Consider the following 19,657-nt stretch of genomic DNA (forward strand, 5'->3'; position numbering starts at 1 on the left):
CCCTAAGTGGAAATTTTATTTCTAAGCACAATATATGGAAAAACCAAACCAACAAACCCCACAGATATAGAAAACGTTGTAGCAAATCCCTGGTCAAGTAGGACTTTGAGTCTGTCACTACCCTGCACCTCACGGCCGCTTAAAATGTCATGCAATGGAGGAGAGGGCACTTGGATGACACCCTCTGCTTCAGATCAAGGAAGATCTCCAAGCAGGAGTAGGCTGATGGGACTCCTGCCAAGTGATTCAGACTGTAACCAGCAAAAGGGCAGCGCTGCTCACCCCCACCACATGCTTCGTGACTACCGGTGGTAGACTTAGCACTTCCAACAGCCTTTACCAACGTGGATTCTCACAACATCCCTGTGAGGTAGGTACGTATTGTTATGCCCCCTTGGCATGGAGGGGGACTGAGCCAAACAGCCCAAGGCTACAGAGTCAGTGGCAGAGCTGGAGTGAGAGTATGCAGAGTCCTGTGTGCTCAGAGTACTAGCTCATATCACTCTTTCACAGCAAGTTGTGCTTCTGACCTCATAAACTTTTAGCCATTAGACAAATTAAAGGAATTTGACTTCTTCCTATTAAATGAGTGGAGGGCAGAGTGGGAACAACATCATGTGTGACAGTTGTCCCTTTATCTGCGGGTCCTTCCCCTTTTGCAAAAACACCATCATTACTCAGCTCTTGGAATGAGGGCAGTTTCCAGAACAGGCATACGTGTGAGAGACTGCTGTGTTTGCTTGCTTTGGGCAGGTCTCTTGCTACTGTGGATCAGAAGCAGTTGCTTCCAGAGACCTTTCATTGCAACACCTTCCTTCTGGGGGTAGCTAGTCTCAGAGATGACTGGAACTGCCCCCACCCTTTCCCTCTGCCCATCAACATCCCTTTCTCCTCTCTGCCAAAAGCACTCTTTGGTAGATAGTAAATCTGGTCAGATAAAGGTGCAGTGGCCCCAGAAACCATGTTTCACCTGGGTTCTCAGTAAGTCAGCTTTCTTGGATGGTGTTTCACTTCCCATATTCTCTGCCAGAGAAGTACCTGTTCTGTGTTGCATCCTGATATATAAAGGGACACTGTCAAGTAATTGAGGTGAAAAATATGGCCTTGCCTTAAGATGCTAACCTCCATCTTCAACATTGAAGAATGGCTGGTGTGCTCAAACTCAGGCTGAAGTTTGACACCTTCTCCGCTCCAGAAACACCTGACCTGTGACAGCCTAGGTGCCAAAGGAGCTATTAGCCCCTGTTTGCCCTGTCTCCAATAGAAGCTGTGAGAGGTGCTGGTACGATGATGGGAGGCAGTTGAACGCAGCCATCGTGCAATGTTGCTTGGCACTGCTGCTAAATGGATGCAGTTTGGCTGAAGTCCTTATCTTTATTTTGGGGGGAACTGGGTTCAGGCTTAATTACTACAGGTTCATTGTTTTAGGATTGCTGAGCTCAATTAGCTAATCTTCATATTTTTAGGGTTCCTGACTTTATGCTTCCTTTGTGGCAGTTGCAAAATAGCTCAGTCCCCAAGAGCTGGGACATAACCCTCCACAGAGTGAGGACAGTCAGCAGGAAATCAGCAATATGGATTTCCTCCTGTCACAGAAGAAAGGTGGGGAGAAGGACAGGGATGATGAAAGGAATGGAGTGAGTGGAGAGAACCATACATGCCCAAATGGAAAAGGACAAAATCGGTAGGGAAAGAAATTTTATTTTCAAGCTTGTAAGAGAATATTACAAACAATGGAGAGTAAAAAAAGCCCAAACCCTAAAAACTATTTAAAAAGTACTTGACAGTGTCCCTTTAATATCCACAAATGATTCAGCCATTGTGCATTAAAAGAGAATGTTCTTGAAGAGCAACTCGTACCTTCGAGGATCTATCCCAGAGAAGGAGACTTATTAGAAGTGTTACACAGTCAATCAGCAACTGTGTTCCCTCTTCGGAGTAACTCTCTTTTGGATGATTGAATGGAATATACTCTGTAATAAACTAACAGACTGGATGTGAAAGGATCAGCCTACAAGACTGAGTGAGACTGTTGCAAATCGAGCAGCAGGGATACAGACAACAAAAGAAAAAGTACATCTCTAATGCATGAGTGTCTGAATCAGTAAGGGAGCAGACACCACTGAAGATGGGTCAGCTTTTTGTGATTGGAGTAAAATGGAAAAAAATTAACCTGGAATGTCTGCATGGGAAATGATGTGTGTGAGTGGCAAGATTTCAATGCTGGATTTGGGGTTATGAAGGCATGAATCACACCAGTACTTGTGCTTGAAACACCTGCGGAACGTTTGTACAAAATTTGCCAAAAATGCCTATACGTCGAATAAAGGTCATGGAGCGCCCTCCCCCCTCCCAGTTCTACCCTCACAAACCCCTTGTCAGGAATGTTATGCAAAAAAAGAGGATTTTTGGTGAAATTTGGGTATGCCTGGATTTTGTTAAGATTTTCTTGGTGAGATGATTCAATCTCTCCTTCTGTAAATCAGTACTGAAGAATCTCCAGTCATTTAACTTCAGGTACCCCCATGGTAAATCAAACAAGGCTCCAGTGACTCATGAAACAAAACAACTTGTAGCCCTGGTTAATCACAGTCTGGAAAATAAAAACACTCCAAATATTTTGTTCCCTTCCATGTTTTTATAAATCTCACACTATGTGTGTGTGTGTGTGTGTGTGTGTGTGTACAGGGTGTGTACAGGGTGTGTGTGTGTGTGTGGGTGTGTGGGTGTGTGTGTGTGTACAGGGGGTGTGTACAGAGCATTACCTATTCCAGGTAACAGGATTTGTAAGACATGCTAAACCGTCTGTTCCTCTGCTTCCCCAGAACTCTGCCTACTCAGTTTGTAGTCTGTATTGCACTTGTTTTGTTGGTTTTTTGTGATTTGTGTTGATGGTTTTTTACTTTTTTCTTTTTTTTTTTTTTTTTTTTTAAACAGGCTGGAAAACATTAACCTCTTTAGCATGAGTGTGCAGCTCTCCCTTCACCTGCTTTTTCCTCAGCTGGCCAGGTGCCGCCTCTTATATCTTGTGCAGTTACTGAAAAAAGAAAAGGAGAGGAGGAAAAACAAACAAAAAAAAAAGGAAAGAGAAAGAAAAAGGCACACCATGCTCCTCTGCTTTATGAGTTCTTTGTCTCCTCCACTTCATGTTAAGGCCTCCTGAATTCCTTGGCTCAGACCGTTGTGACCCTCATGACGAGCTCTCTGTTACTACTAGACTGACTCCTCTGTTCGTGAGGCCTCAGGTGGCTGAGTATATGCAGGATGGTATAAGCACAGTGGTGGTCAGAGAGGGTGCCTGTGGCATGGCCGGCAGCCCGTGCCCCGCTGTCGGCTGGAGCGGAGTTAGTGGCTGTACCACCAGTGGAGGACGAGTGGGTGGTTTGGGAGGAGGGGCGCTGATTTGTCCTGGTCCCTGTTTTTTGCTCCTCCATGTCCTTTGTTTTGTCATAGTTCAGCACTTTCCACTGCTGATTGACCGCCTGCCACCGTTTAAAAATCCGGTAAACCGAGGGCCCTTCGTGTATTATTAGACCTGGAGGGAAGGGGGAAAGAAATAAACATAAAACAGAAACAGAACTTTAGAAAGAACCACAAACTTACCCCAGTATCTATCCCCATCTAGCTGGTTAAGCTCAGCTCTACCTCAGCCAGTGTTTACTCAGTGATAAATCTCATATTTGAATTACTGACAGGTAGAGCACTGGTGCTCCTCCTCTGCTGGATTCTTTTCCCCTGAATTAAAAGGGTTAGAGTTTTATCTCAGGCACTGATAAACGGATCATAAATGCAGCACAGTGAGTTATGCTCTTACAGCAACAGAATATCTGTTTACCAATAAATGCCCGAGGTTTATCTATCGCTGGACTAATTTTTTCATGCTGCATAGGAATGATTCACTGAGCTGACGGCATGTGTTTGGAGGGGGTGTAAGTGGATCTGACGTGTCAGTGACGGCTGCTGCACCAGCGTCATGTGTGTGCACAGCCCATGTCTCTCCCTACACACACAGCACCACAGCAGACACACATCTGGAGGCCAGAGGCAGCAGTTGAACAAAAAAAAGGGTCTGTCTATGCCCATTAGTGGTTTGTTATGCGAGGCAAAGTTTTGCTCATCTGCAGAGCAGGCACCTCACTGTACATCATTCATTCCTCTCACACGGGAACACAGCACTCTTGACAGAAAGGGTAGATGAGCTCACACACTGAGGACACTGAGTGTGCATGTCATGCCTGTGTCCTGCTGCCCACCTGCACACCCCAAAACTGATGTCTGGGGATCACAGGGCGTTGCAGGACACCTGACTTCCAATGGTCTCTGCATTCCAAAGAGAATGAGCAACTCAGGCCCTTCCACCCTCCCCCCCCCCCTTGCAAGATGAATAAGGAATTAAATAATTTTAGTTGTTTAGATGATGACAGTACTCTGTGATTATTTAAGTTGCCAGGCTCTGGCCAGACCCTGTGGAAGCACTAGTTCGAGCAGTGTCAGCAATAGAGGTGATCTCCTCCACTGATGCTGGAGGAAGTTGCAACATCTCATGTAGGTTAGCTGGCACTATCCCACAAGCTTCCCTAGAGAACAAGGTTTATGTGGAATGAGCAGGGTCTGAGTCTCCTTGCTTTGCAGTCATATGTCTCTCAGGAAAGTGTCTTTGTATTCCCTGTAACTAAAGCCAGACCAGCAGGCAGGACTGAGTGAGTTAGCACACGGATAGCTTTATTGTTCTCAATGACTATGGCTTCATCATTCTTGGCCAGGATCAAGATTATCAAAAACATTTCTAGGAAAGTTGCTCTCTTGACTGCCTGTTGCAACCATGTAAGTACAAGAACAAAAGACTCACAAGAAATAAGAATCAAAATCATGCCTAAACGAAGGGGCTGACTTGACCAACAATGTGTGGAGAGATGATGGCCACCACAGAATAAAGTAGTTTATGGCTATTCCCACTGAATCAAATGCTACAGCGTTACCCACGACCTACCTTTTCTAGATTGTTCTAGTTTCTGATGGCAGATAATTACTGGAGTAAATTTGTGCTACATCAAAACCCAAAATACCTGAAGGTCATCTTGCCCTGGGGCTGATCTCCCCATTACTCACTGATGGGATGCAGCAACCCTGTTTCGTAAGGTCTGCATCTGATGTTAGAGAGTTTAAATCACCACTTCAGTACAGACTGAGTTTCTAGCCTCCCTGGTTTTAAGTATAACGAGGAGCCCTGCTGACTTGATCACAGATTAGCTTCAGGGGGACTCTCACATTCACTCAAATGGGGTGCTGAGCCTGCTCACTGGCTGTACGAGTAATTACGTTGGATAGTTTAAGTAGCAGATATGACTGTTTTGGGACAGAGAATGGCATAGGGCACTACAGTATGAGAGAGCTCTACCCTCTGTTCCCATAGGCCATTGAGATTACACAGCTGTACTCCTGCACTGGTACTGGCTTTTTATAACCAAACACCATGATATCGTAATAGAAAAACGTGTGTTTCTCCCCCTGCTTTGAAATATGGTTGAGAATTCTAATGTGGCCTGATCAAAGCATCAACCATAAAAAGCAGGACTTAGGGAAAGCCTGCAGATCTGGCCAAGGAGACAGAGCTGTGAAGCAGGCCTGACGTGGATCAGCCCATGACAAGGGACATTAGATGTATTTTGAAATGAGCTGTCTGATCTGTAATGAATGAAAATTCCACTCTGATCAGTGACAGAGCCAGTGTTTCTCAGAGACCACTTTAAGCCTGAGATAAAAGAACCACAATTAAATGTTTTCTCTTTGGTTATAGAACTTTCTTCATAGAATCAAATTCATTCTACAAAGTATTATACACTGAGCCAGGATTGTAAATCTATTCTTAATTACCTTATCACAAATATTTAATGTGCAGCCTGATTCAAGAGGGCTGTTTATAAAATTCTTGTTTGTTTGCATTCTAATTATAAATGTTTATGATCTCATGCAATTAACTGTGTGATGCTGATGGATGGGTTGCTGAGTCAACTGAGCACCTGTTTTCTTAGATAATTTTGGTTTCCAAATATTTATAAAAGTACAAAATAACTTGTTTTCATCTGTATTTACTGGGCTTTAAATTACTTATCGATTTCCCAGTGTCAAGCTCAGGAAGCTGTAAAATTAAGAAGGAACCAAGTGGAGGGGTGGGCAGGGAGTCGGAAGTAACAGTGATTCATTTGCAAGAGTAAATGCCAAGAGAAAGCAGGAGTCTATCACTTTAAATCAAGCTGCAGGATGCTTAATGCTCCCATCGAAACAAACTTTGTCTGTCTGAGATAAATTAGGATTGGAATTCCTACATTCAGCTCTGTGTTTCCCCTAACAAAAACACCCCTGCCTCAAGGATCATTCTTGTTGGCAGAGGGGAAACTTTCAAATTTAAGGCCAGAATTCAGTGGGGAATCCTTCACAGAGAACTGTATTCAACTTGAGGTGTCCAGCTAGAAGCAATTACTCCATAAGCCAAATCCTCTGTGTGCGTGTGTAAGATTGCAGGTTGATGTGAACCTTGATCTCTGTGCAACACAGAAATGTTTATATGAGAGTTTCAGATGGATTCTGGTAGTGTCCTGGTCCTTTTCCACTCCTTCCCAGTTTATCTCACCCTCTTCTGCTTCACAAAATCTGCTCTCAATGGATCCTTTCTGAAAACCATCTTCTTTGAAAGGAAAATCTCTGCAAGTTTTACACGAAACTTGTTGGTCTAGATTGTTTCCTGGTTCGTGTAATCCCCAGCTTGTGGTGCTAGTGAAATGAAATTCCCATGGAATGTGGACACTGATGATGTACTGTTCTCATTCCCATTTTTTCATGTAGAGACCTGGCTGGACCAGCATTCGACAAAATTCCTCGAGCTAAAAGTTGTTGAAAGCTGGAATCTCTTGCATTAGATGAGACAGAGATGCATTGGAAGAGCAGACTTCTGAGAAAACTGATCAAGAGAAAGGTCCTCAGCCTAATGGCTAGAAGAGCTGTTGGAAGAACACTGGCAGATGTAACAAGGACAACTGTGTTTGTCTCTGGATGAGGGAGGGGGCATCACCTGGTGTACCACCATGCTGTGAGAGTAACCTGAGCAGTTGTGAGCCTCCAATTTAAGGCAACTTTGGAGCTGCAGTTTCCCAGAAATGACAAGCAGTGACCTGAACATGGTCAGACTCTGACACCAAGTGATCTTTTCACCAGGACTTTCAGCCTCTAATTAACCTTTCTCTTATTCCAACACCTGCCATGCATTTTCTTGAAAGAAACAGGTAAATTCTTGGGAAAGTAACTGCTTCACCTCTTTGACAGTAAGGAAACCACCAAAACAGGACTTTTGCTGACAGTGGGTGATACATGACCCCTGCAATGGCAGTCTTATTGCACACTAGATGAAAAATCAGTCCTTTCCAGCCAGTTACCTTCTCAAAAAGGCCCTGTCCTGCCACCTGAGCTGTCTAGCTGTTGTTTTTATCTTCAGCAGCACCTTACCCTTTTGTTTTCCTTTTCAAATGCAGTTTCATCTCAGCCAGACAGCTGCCATGCTTTAGCCTGTTTCTGTTGCTTTCATTACTGGGTGTCAGGGGAAGATTATGGCAGCTGTGATCAAGACTTAATGTTTGCATCCACAGCAGTGGTGACTCAGGCCAAGGTAAATCAAGTTTTCTGGGAGATAACACTTTCATTGCCAGGTTTTCTCTCTACTTACACCATTTCACACACAAACCCTTCCCTCCCTTTCTGTGAATTCTTTTTTCTGTGAAATCTTTTGTGACAAACTCAAATTTCTCCACTTTTGTTTCCAAAGGTCCAGCAGCTCAGCCCTTGCTTATCTCTTTGCCTTGATCTCATTGTATTGCTCCATCCTTAGCAGCCTTTTATCTTGACCTAAGAGAAGGAAAGTGGCTAATGATAAACCAGAAAAAGAGAGTCAGAAGGATCTCTTCCAGGAAATATGGGCTGGGAAAGGGGTACCCTCACATCTGGCATCCCTCAACATTGTGACCAGGTCAGTTGCAGTGAATATGACAAGTTCTTTGAACAACCAAACATACTTAAATGTTCCCATGGCTGATACTCAAGGCTGCAAAGCTGTGCTCTTCAGGAAATGGGGAAGAGGGTGAACCAGGGAGTCGGAAGGGGCAGTTTCATAATTGCAAATAATGTCATGGCACCAATGGGACTCTGCACTTGAGCTGATCTGGGAGGAAAGATATGAACCTCAGAGTTGATCAGGTTAGAATGAGGTAATGTCCTTCTTCACTCCTGTTCATCATCTCCAGAACCTCTTCATTTCACCTCCTTTTTTCTGCACATGAACTCTCCAGGAGGTTGCAGTCCCTACACCACAGAGGTGCAGAATAAGCATTGTGCAACCCACCTGCCTTTTGATTCCCTGATGAAATAAACTGACATGTCATAGAATTCTTGTCTTCATCAGTGTGACTGCCTGGTTCAGCTTGTGTTTGCACTTCTCTTTATTTGATTACATCTTGTTTATTCCTCCAATTTGCCAGGATCATTTCAAATTTAAAATGCTGATCTGATCCTCCAAAGTTTTTGCAGCCTTTCCAATCCTGGTGTCATCTGTGAATTTTATAACAACACTTCCTATTTAATTATCTAAGCCTTTAATAAAAATATTGAAGAGAACAGACTCCAAAACAATTTCTACTGGAAATGTGTTTCCAGTTTACGGCACACCACTACAACTACTGAGAAGTGGTTTTTCCATTGGCTGTATACCTGCATTATAGTTATTTAATCTAGAGCACATTTCTCCGGTTTACTTAGGAGAATCTAAAGGCAAAGCACTAAGAGCATTGCCCAAGTCACAGCATATCAAACTAACTGTTTCCTCCTTAATCACCAGTACAATTATCTTTCCAAATGAGATATGGTTATACTCCCATGCTTACCAGTTGGTTAGCTAAAAAAAATATTCTAGTATCTTTCTGTGAGTTAGTTAAGGTGATTTGCCCTTCATTTCCTTGATTCTCAGTTCCTTCCTTCTTTAATGATAGATATTATATTTAAAGATAGGTACTCTGCTTGCATTTCCCCAGCTGCCTAGCACCTCCTGCATCCTCCCCAAGTTCCTGATGATGAAATGCTTATGGGTCAGAGACTGCTCCTGCAGCTTCCTCTGAAGTTCATTAGGACATGCTGACAAGGACACAGCTAACTCTTTTGAATATTTTTGTGGCTGTTCTCTTCTGATTCTGCCCTGGGCTTCTTTCTCCTCATTAAAATTATTTTAGTTAAGTTTTGAGGACTGAAACAAAGGCAATATTTAACTCTTTGGCCTTTTATGTATCAAATATTATTTGAGTTCTTACACTTTCCCTTGTTCTTCTTCTTTCCATATGTTTATGGACCCATTTCTTCTAGCCTTTTATATTCCTGAATGGTCATTTTGGGGTTCAATCCTGACAGCTGCCCGTACCTGTGTGATTTCTAGAGACTTTTTATTAGTTGAAGGTTATTTTTTCTGCCTTTTGTGTGATTGCAGCTTCTGATTTTGGGTCCTCAAAGAGTTCCTGATGTGGCCTCTGTGCTCTCTTCCCATGCTTCTGAGCTTTCCCCTTCACAGACATAGTTTGCTGTTGTGCCTTTAGTATCATCCCTTTTGGCAGCTGTGAGCTGTTCACAGCTCTTTTTAATCCTTCAAATTCTCTTCCCAAGAGACATTCCCTGCTCTGGTCTCCTGAGGCTGCTGCCACTGCTTTTCTGAAGTCCATTATCCTCACATCTTCTTCAGCTCAGGAATGCTTTCATCAAACAGTCACTTTCCATACAAACTACTGCTACATTCAGAGTTTCAGGGATTTCTTGCTTTCTGGTGACATCGAATAGGAAGTATAGACTCCTTCATAATTGCCACCTCCACTTTCCAAAATAAAAATTTTGTCCCCAGAATGTTTCAAGAGCTTGGTAGACAGTCTACCCTGCATACAGTTCCTAATGGATGACCTGGAACCTCTGGTGCTGTTTTTTAGATATTTCTGGTAGATGCAAGACACTAGACCAGTGATCAGGATTTCTCTAGTCCACAAAACATCTAAGAAAGGTCTGCTCTGAATAACACTGGAACTGTACTAGGAAGGTGAGCAAACTTAGCAATTGCTAGCATTGAATGAGATATACTATAAACTGAAAATGTATTCATAATGATTAGTGCTAGAATAAATGCTTAACATATGGAAAGTAATTAGCTGATTATAATCAGGCATTTTCTTATCAATCATTCTCAATGCACATTTTTCTAGTATCTCAAGAACTGATTATGTATGAATCTGGACTGTGTTCTGGCACAGCATAACTGGGGGATGTCTGCATGGCTAGGCTCTGTTCAGAGTGCTGTTGATCACTGGATACTATTATGGAATCCACGGGTCTGGGGAAGACAAAACACACCTTCTGCTCTCTAAGTGCATTCACTGTCACACAGCTTTCCCAGATATGTGTATGCCATGCTTAGATCTCCTCAGGCCATAAGGACCACGAGTCTAGCAAAACTGAAACTGAGCCCCTCAGAGGCTGAGACCTCCATGGCCAGGGAAGAGCCTCCATCAGTGTACACAGGGAAGCTGCTCACGATATTTTATGGAGGTTTGGACTTTCTCATTTTGGGTCATTACAGCACAAACAGGCTGGTCCCCAACCCTCAACTGCTGACTAACCAGAAAACTTTGTATTTATTACAGCTTATCTCTTCTCATTCAAAAGCAGCTGTGCCTCAAAGCTTCCCCAGCCCCTGGTGGGCTAGGTCCCAACACAAATGTGCATGAGCCCTTCTCCTTCCCTGCTTCCTCCATGTCATCTGGCAGAGCCATGGAAGTAGCATGGTGGGTGATTACACCATGTCCCAAGCTCTCTGAAGCCATTAACACCCACTCCCAGACTCAGCAGGAGCCCTGCTGGGTGGGAGATGGATCCAGCGTGCAGGCATCTCAGAGAATCCCCACAGTTGCCACTCCACCTGGCAAGTGATCACGGAGCAGAGCGTGGGGGGCCAGCGAGAGGAGGCAGCTCCTCTAGTACTGCTGGGAGTGCTCGGTATGGCAGCCAGCAGCATCTCTCCCCCAGGCAGCACTGTAATTTTGCAGGATGCTGCTGAGCTGCACGGCAAAATTTCCAGGTTGTGACACTGCAGCACGTCTTGAGTTCATGTAATACAAGTATGCAGCAGTGTGCACAGAATGCTACAAGTTCCTCTTGAAGCAGCAGCAGTCCATCCCACAGACATGGCATTTGTAGCTGTGGGCGGAGGAATGCTCTATCCAGTGGGATGGCTTAACAGCCTGTCATGGGGCTTGTGGAGCTTGTGTGAGTTGGGGCAGCATGTTGTAGAAGCATTTGGGAAGCTTTTATGGCTGCAATGTAGATGCATCTTCTATGCGAGGTGCTGCCTCCACCCCAGGGCAGCCATCCTCTGCCACGTCGTCCGTTGACACACAGACTGCAACTTGTAGGGCTGAGTTGGTAACAACCAAGATGAGGAAATGGTAGCAAAATTAAGGACCCAATAGGAGATGTCCAATGGACTGGAAATTTCTTTTAGCACTCCCATGTGGTTTGTTTGCAATGAGAGAATAGCATTAGCTGTCTGCAGGATGCCGTCTGTGACAGAGGAGCTGCACAGCAACTCCATCGCTCTAGAGATGCTGCAGTACTTCCAGCTGTAAGCATATGAAATACCAACCACTGCAAGTTTCTCCTGCACTGTCCAGACTTCTACCGCTTGCCTCACAACTGGGACAAAAACCACCCCAAAACAAGACAAGAAATAACAGTGAAAATAGGTAAAATGAAACCCAAAGAAATCCTTGCTTAGGCAATAAATAAAACATAAACTAAAGTACTTCTGTAAACCCAGCTGGCAGTGGACAGCTTCAGCAAAATGGATGTTGTGCCCTCAGGGGCTCTTGTACTTCTATGGTATTTAATTCTCAGTGCACGATAAAGCAGAGGATTAAAGGGCAGTCTCTAGTTATGCAGGCAGCAATAAATGAGACACTTCTTGGAAAAAGCAAATAAATAAATAGAGATGGGAGCTCCATCAGCAGAACAGCCTTGCTTCTCAATTATGCCTCTCCAGCAGAACTCCCCACTTGTGAGTGTACCGATGACTGTGTCAGGACAGGAGAGATGGAGCTTCCCAGCAGTACTCATACACCCTCTTGCTCTCTTGAAGTTTCCCCTCCTTACTTTGAAGATAGGATAGTATAGATCCTCTTGGAGTCTTTTTTCCTCAAATTTAAGACTGAGATGACAGCAACACCCCACATCTTGAAAAGGCTTTTTGCACAAGATGTGAAACACACTCATTGTGTGCATGACAGATACTCCAAGGTCTTTAAAAGAAGGGAGTAAATAATCATTTCAAGCTAGGTTGAACAGAGCACTGTCTAAATGCACACCCTGGTCTCTGGGTGATTTTATGGCTCTTTTCTATACTCAGGTTTCCAGACATTCCCCAACAGAAATCCATAGAGTTAAATACTCATGGTGAGGAGAGGAAAATCACATGGCTTCCATTTCCCTGTGCTTGCACAGTGGCAGTCATTCCTCCACATCTGGGTTCTGAACCTTCCTATACCATAGCTAATGTTACTTTGGCCAAAGCTCTGCCTGTGCAGTCATGCTGGATCTTCAGCCATTCCCAGGATATTTCTTTAAAGGCAAAGCTGGACAAGAGCACTGTTCTGTGTAGGGTTTGGAAATCTGTCTTTATACCTGCTTGGAGTGAGACCTGAAAAAGTCACACTGTTCCCCAGAATAGAAGAATACAAATGTATTTTCAGACAATGTGAAAATGTTTCATTTGGACTCAAATTTTTTTAAAATGTTGTATTCCAAATTCTGACACAATTTAAAATACTCAGCATGAGCAGTCATCTCTAAATGCTAAATGAATATGCTTTGTTCAATAATGATCAAAACATGCCATTTGCTTATTCAAGGTAGAACGAGTGCCTCCCTCTCTGCTTTTATTAGCAAATGAAATTCTGTAAAGAAAAATGAGAATAGCTTCACATTTTTTTCATTTTCTATGAGATGCAGGTCCTGTTTGAGCCCAATTCCTCCATCCTGCTCCAGCTACCTCAGTGCTGTTCTCCTAAGAGGAACAGGAACCAGTTACGAGAGACATAAAGGCAAGTACAGATCACCCTTAACATCCCCTAGGGTCATGTACAGCACATAGGCCAAGTTAATGGACCTGAGAGTGCCTCTGAAGTCACAGGTTGGCATGTGCATTGTGATTGCTTCTGCTGCCTCACTGGAGCGAGATGTGGGCATCTTTCCCCTCTGACATGCAGGAAGGCATCCCAAGGATGTCAGGCAGAAGGTGCTCATGGTGCTCTTTGGCCAGCCTTTTGTCGGAATAAACATGTTCCTGGGACACACCAGGGTGCAGCCTGTGTTTGGCTGCTTTGTCCCTCACAGCTATGAAAAAGTCTTTCATTGCAAATCCAAGATTTCTGTGAGATTCCCAGAAGCCTTCCACCATGGATGCTGCAGCCTCTCCTCTCTGCTCATGGTGTCCCCACAGGTCTCACTCTACGCTTCTCTCCTGAAAAGGTCTTCATCTCTCCCACAGAAGCACTATCCAAAATTAATGAGGGTGGTAGAAGCCAAGATGACAAGGGTCTATTATTTCTGATCTGTTACTAGCTAGGATCTGTAAAGGGCAAAACTTTTTTCTTCCTGCTCTGGGTATACAAGCTTCTTCCACCTGAGCTGAAGACCCTTAGGAGCTGCAATATCCAGCTGAGTGATTGCTGATGAAGGCTAAAGGGACAGGTAAAAGTTTACCTGTGCCTATGGGATCCACCAATGCTGAGCTAAGTATGACGGCAGTGAAAGGAACTGAGAGTGGCTAAGCCTGGAGCAAAGGTCTTGGAGAAGAGCCTTGTAGGACACTGAGAGGTCTGTGATGTGGCTGTGGCTGAGCAGAATGAATGGTCCCACCTGGCACAGTAAAATGCCTGGAACTTCAGCTCTTCAAGCTTCTCTGCCCGAATGTCACTGCTGTGGGCTGGTTTGCTTGTTGCTGGACCATTTCTGAGAAGGTAAAGTGCTGGCTGGACTGTTGGGCGCAGGATCTCTGGAGTTAACATTATTGAACAATTTCTATTTAATACTGCACGATCGTATGAATATTATGGATCCACAGGCTATGGCTGCCATAGGTGGATCTTAGTACAGGAAGAAAAGCACTGCTGTGGGGAAAAACCTCCAGGAAGAATTAAGCTTTAGCAACTTAGGCCATGGGCCTGTTTGCAGTATTCTTACTTAAAGATTGCTGTATCTGGGTCTGAAAGATGGCTCTGTTAGTAGATAGCCACCATCAATCAGTCTCCACTTTAAGAAGTGATCCCAGAGCTGGATTAATGTGGTTTCATATTAATCTCCTCTTACATCTGCTTCCAGCTGCCCACAGAGCTGGGGACACACCAAAAGCAGCCTCATCCACTGTACATGGGGGGTGACTCCCCTGAGGTCTCATCTTTGACTGCAGAGTTGAATTCTCTTGCTACAGCTGCAACAGCATGCCATGGACCACAGTTTCCCATCTCCAGGAGTAATGTATCTGTGGGGATGCAGGCAGTAGTAGGAGGAGCAATGGGAAAGAAGGCAGTTGGAAAAACACAGCCTGGCACAGAGCTGCAGACTTTTTTCATCCTTTACTAGATAGCACAATTTTGTGCAGCTGGCATGGGAGATCCTACCAGCTGCCTATGAGGGAATTTCCTGCTGTAGTGTAGAAGTTGTGACAGGTAGGTGAGTGCTTCTGCCTCCTCCCACGTATGGAAACTTAACCCAGGGACACCACCACTTCATTTCAACATGGAGTTTAGTGACAGGGAAGCATCATTCTGATTATAATGTATCACACTTGAAAGCACAAGGTGCAATTCACAAGGCAAAAGAATTTTGTCTTTCCCTCAGAAAATGCTAATTATGTTGCCCTCATTAAATGCTAAACACATTGATCCACTGGAGCAGAGAGCACCATATGGTTACTCACGACAAAATACATCTCTGAAGCCCTGTTGCAACAGTGGGGCCCTGCATGGAGATGGATGTGGTGAAGGAGTGTGGAACTGAACAGACATGTGCAAAAGGCCAGGTGCTGCTCTGATTGTGCTGGAAGTCAAGTTCCTTCCCTACGAAAAGGAAGAGGGTTCAGAGGCAGATCCAAACCCTGTGCCTCTGCTCAGCAGTGATGTGCTCGCTCTGCAGAGCTGCCAGACCTGCACTGCATTTCAGTGGGCACATTGAGCCTTTGCAGACGTGCCTGCTGGCGAGAGCAGCACTCATGCACACACACTGGCTGTCCCACTCTGCTCTCTTATGGAATAATCAATTAGATAAAAATAGGTCCATCTTTCAGGAACAGAGGGATGGCCTGTCTCAATTTTGCCGAGCATTCACTGTTCCTGGATAGCAGCCAAGGAGTCAGTTGTTAGATCAGCTGTGCAGCATCGCTTCTCCTGATGCTGGCCCAGCAATAATTTCTCTCAGGAATGGACTTTGCCCAGCCAGATTGAGAGCCCATAACATGACCTGTGGGGACTGATCCTGTCTCCACACCCCTCCTTACAGCTGACAGATCAACAATTTGCTCACTGGTTTTTCAAGCGTGCACATTGTGGCTGAATGTGTGCAAACCAGGGTTCACAGTAAAAAAAAGGTGAATTGGCTGCCTGACTTTATCCCAACCATTTGCTCTGAAGGTAGGATCTGCATCTGGCCACTCCAATTAGTTCTTACAGGCAATCTGGGTAAGCAATGCATGAAGACCATGCAAGCAGTGCATCAAGTTGAAAGGCATGGAAGACCTCTGTGTTTTCTCATGGGGGTCTTCCAGGTATGTCAAAGCCACACACATTTGCTGTGTGGGTCTCTCCTCCAAAGACATTTGCTGAAGTCTGCCTTGTACTCTGCTTTTAAGGTGTAATCAAGCCAACATATGAGCTTGGTGCTTCCTCAAAAGTGATTCCCTGCTGCTGCTGTACCAATTCTTCCTGCTTTGTATCTTGAGAAACTATGCAGACCTGAATGAAAACATCTGCTTTCCTTTTGAGAATTGGATCGATACAGATGAAGACCAAGACCCTCAAGACAACTAATTTCTCAGTTTCTCTTTCTTTTGTTGTGACTTTGACTCCTAAATCCTTTGAAAGCTGAGGGCCCAAGTGACCTGGCTAGAAAACACCCTGAGGCTACCTCAGCCTGGCATTTTCTCTAGGAAGCAAAGCTCATTTAAAATGAAACCACATTAGTCTTGGCAGGAAGCTTGAATTGTCACTGTCTCAAGGAAGCTCCATTAATTACTGTTCCCATTGCACTATGAAAGATCAAATGCTGTGGATCAGTTTTAATTGGCTATTGATTTCTTATGTTATTACCTACGGTTGTGCTGAGATGCCGTCAGACATACTGGATGCTTTTGATTTTTCTTGCTGGCAGCTGGGATTAAAAACAGCGGGCAGACACTTCCTGATCTGTAATGGATTGCCATAGTGTGCCAACAAAAATCGTTGGCTGGATGAATGGTCTTGCTTTGCCTGTCTCTTGGTACTCCTGAGCTGCAGTGCAGTTGCTCTTGTGAAGGCAAATACCATCAGGGACTGGCTGCCAGGGAAAAAGCGGGAAAGCTTCAAAGAGCACAAGGATTTAGTCCTTGTGGAAGTGCACTGCTGTCAGCACTGAGGCAGGGTGAACCAGAGATCAAGGACTGGTGGGCATGGACAAAGCAACAGTTCCCATTAGACAGTGATGCAGACAGGAGAGGCAGATTGGATTACTTTTGCATTGCTAAGGATAAACCCTGCAGCATGCCAAGCTCAGGGATAGCATTGTGTGAGCCCAAGCAGGATGGCACACACAAATCTAAATGGTGACAGCCCTGCAAACACAGCCTGCTACTGGCACTCCTGGGACATGCCTCTCCCCTTGGAGCTGATCTGGTGATGCCTGAGCCTAGACTGTGACATGCTCTCATTAGCTGACAGAGTTCCTCCTTGTTTAACAAGAGATGGTTTCCTGTCCTTCTGATGCCAAATGACACCCTAATCTACAAACACTGACTTTCCCTACTTGCACCTTGACAGAGAGAGAGGCAAACTCCTCCTTTCCCCTCCAGGGACTGTCATTTAATTAACAGGCAGGTATCTCTCAGGATTTACAGCCCAGCTCTAAGCTGCTACTCTCCCTACTCAGTAACTGAGGCCTATGAAGGCTCATTCCATTTATCTGCACATTTCAATAACCTCATTTCTGCTAATCTCTCTCTATGCCAGCTTTCTGGATTTACCTCTCATGGACCATGGAGAGAACAGTTAATCAAATTAACAGTTCCCATCTCACTCCTCATTCCCTTCAAGACATGAACAGAGACAGCACAGAAGAAAGAGAGATCAGAATCAAAGATATTGAGGATGGCTGGATATCAAGAAGCATTAAATCTATTCCTCCTTCATGAACTAGGATCATGTCTTTGCAAGCTGTTCTTGACATATGTTCTCTAACAGGTTCTTTAAAAAAATCCAGTACTAGAGGTTCTCACAAATCCCAAGCAATCTTTTCCAGTGCCTCCTGCCCTCCTCTTAGATGTCTGAGAGCAAAGGGGAGAACAATATTGAAAGACCATCCTATATGTCTTGGCCAGATGGACGTAGCTTCTGGTACTTGTGGCCATACCATTGATCCTGCTGGTCCTGGGGAGCAGTTTGGTTTGATTTTGGTTGCAGTTTTGTTTCCATGGTGGGTGAAAAGAGAGCAAATGGTGTCTGTCCCTTCCAGCTGTTTTTGTGGAGCATGATAGGATCTAGCAAAGTCCAAAGAAAAGGAGTGTACTACTGAATGTTAGTGGCTAAGGGTCAAACTCAAGACTATTGGATTTTGTTGCATGGATCTATAGTCTCTGAGTTAACAGATGTATTTTTAGAGTTCAGTTTGGAGACAATCTGACTATTTCAGATCAAGTACAGCTCAAGTGAAGATAACAATTACCAAATGATCTGTGCTTAGGGAGCTGTACTTACAAGGGACCACTCATGCCCTCATCTTTGACTTCAAATTGGAAAGACTAGTGCTGCCATGGGATTGCATACCTCTGTCTTGGCAAATTGCTACCTAAATCCTCTAATGACTTGGTGGAGAGGAGATCACACAAAACAGCTGGGCAGTTGCTGACTATGTGTGTATTCTCTGTCTAACATTAGTCAGATCTCTACAGATTTGGTGATTTTTCCTGCATTGAGGCTCCACAGGGCCAGAGGAAGTGTCCTACTGAGCACCTGTGGTGACAGGGTGTATAAACTGGGCTCTTGGACAAGCATGGCTGCCTACCCAATGGATGTGAGACATCCAAGGACGACTGAAGGAGCTCTGTTTCAGCATATCTGCCCTTCAGTAAGTACCTTGTCTTTCAAACCTCTGGTCTTCTGCCAGTGAAAGGAAAACTTGGGGGTCAGACTGGAGGAAGGAACAATTGGAATTAGTGTAGGACCTACAGTGTTAACATTCTGCTAGCTAAGGCTGCCTGGCCTGCTACCAAAAAATGTACAGACAATGTGTGTGCTACATTAGCTAGAAAAAACAAGTATGGTAGATCTGAGTACACCTAATGACCTGCCCTTTCCCAGTGACAGAACATTCCTTAGTTCCTAAATCTTTCCTACCAACCCAGAGGCTGGATAGCAAAGGGGGAAAAGGCTGTACTGCAGAGGAGGAGACATTGGATTGCACAGACATCACTCCAGTATTTCAAGATTCGCTGTCACTGCAATTATCCATGAGAGGTTTTATCCTGAACTTGCAGAAGTGGAACTAAAACCCAGGGAGGAGTAACAAGAGGCTTTGGGCCATGCCGGCAGTCAGGAGCAGAACTTTCAATCTCCAAAGCTGGCTTTGCCCAGCTGTGATCAAAAGACCCTGCATGAGGCAGCAAGGTTTGGGAGAAGGATAAAAAGAGGGAGAATAGCTCTGAAAGTCTTCTAGGGAGCTGGAATTGCTGCATCCATCACAGTTGTAAAAAGCTATAATGAATGAGGCACCACATTCAGTTGTGGTGTTCATAGAATTATAGAATGGGTTGGGTTGCAAGGGATCTTAAAGATCGGCTAGTTCCAACCCCTCTGCCATGGGCAAGGACATTTTCCAGTACACCAGGTCACTCAAAAACCTATCCAATCTGGCCTTGAACAATTCTAGGGATGGGGCATCCACACCTTCTGTGGACAACCTGCTCCAGTACCTCACCACTCTCGCAAGTAAAGAATTTTTTCCCAATATATAGTCTAAACCCACGCTCTTTAAAATTAAAGCCATTACCCCTGTCCTATCACTACCTGCCCTTGTAAAAAGTCCCTCCCCAGCTCTCTTGTAAGCCCCTTTATGTACTGGAAAGCTGGTATCCCCAAAGCTTTCACTTCTAAAGGCTGAGCAACCCCAACACTCTCAACCCATCTTCATAGGAGGGAATTCCCTTTGATCAGTCCGTTCTTCTGGCCTGGCCTCTCAATAGGACAGACTAGCCTTTTGGCTAATGCTAGTGCAGCCCCCTGAAATGGGCATGGCTGAAGAGAAGTCACTCAGAAGAGAGGCCTGACCACATCAACAGCCAGGGAGTCGC

The 19,657-nt window shown here is 44.6% G+C and overlaps 1 protein-coding gene across 2 annotated transcripts in view; it reads right to left on the reverse strand.

Moving 5' to 3' along the window:
- Nucleotides 1–1,611: 1,611 nt before the first annotated feature.
- The window catches only part of MARCHF4 (membrane associated ring-CH-type finger 4), a 101,434-nt gene continuing 83,388 nt past the window's right edge, over nucleotides 1,612–19,657 (reverse strand). For both annotated transcript variants that reach the window (XM_071562200.1, XM_071562199.1), the window contains exon 4: nucleotides 1,612–3,535. In XM_071562200.1, coding sequence (XP_071418301.1) covers nucleotides 3,174–3,535 — 362 coding nt within the window. In that variant the 3' untranslated portion in view covers nucleotides 1,612–3,173. The remainder of the gene's footprint in view (nucleotides 3,536–19,657) is intronic.

The sequence above is a fragment of the Pithys albifrons genome, chromosome 8 (assembly GCF_047495875.1).
Source record: "Pithys albifrons albifrons isolate INPA30051 chromosome 8, PitAlb_v1, whole genome shotgun sequence".
NCBI lineage: Eukaryota > Metazoa > Chordata > Aves > Passeriformes > Thamnophilidae > Pithys > Pithys albifrons.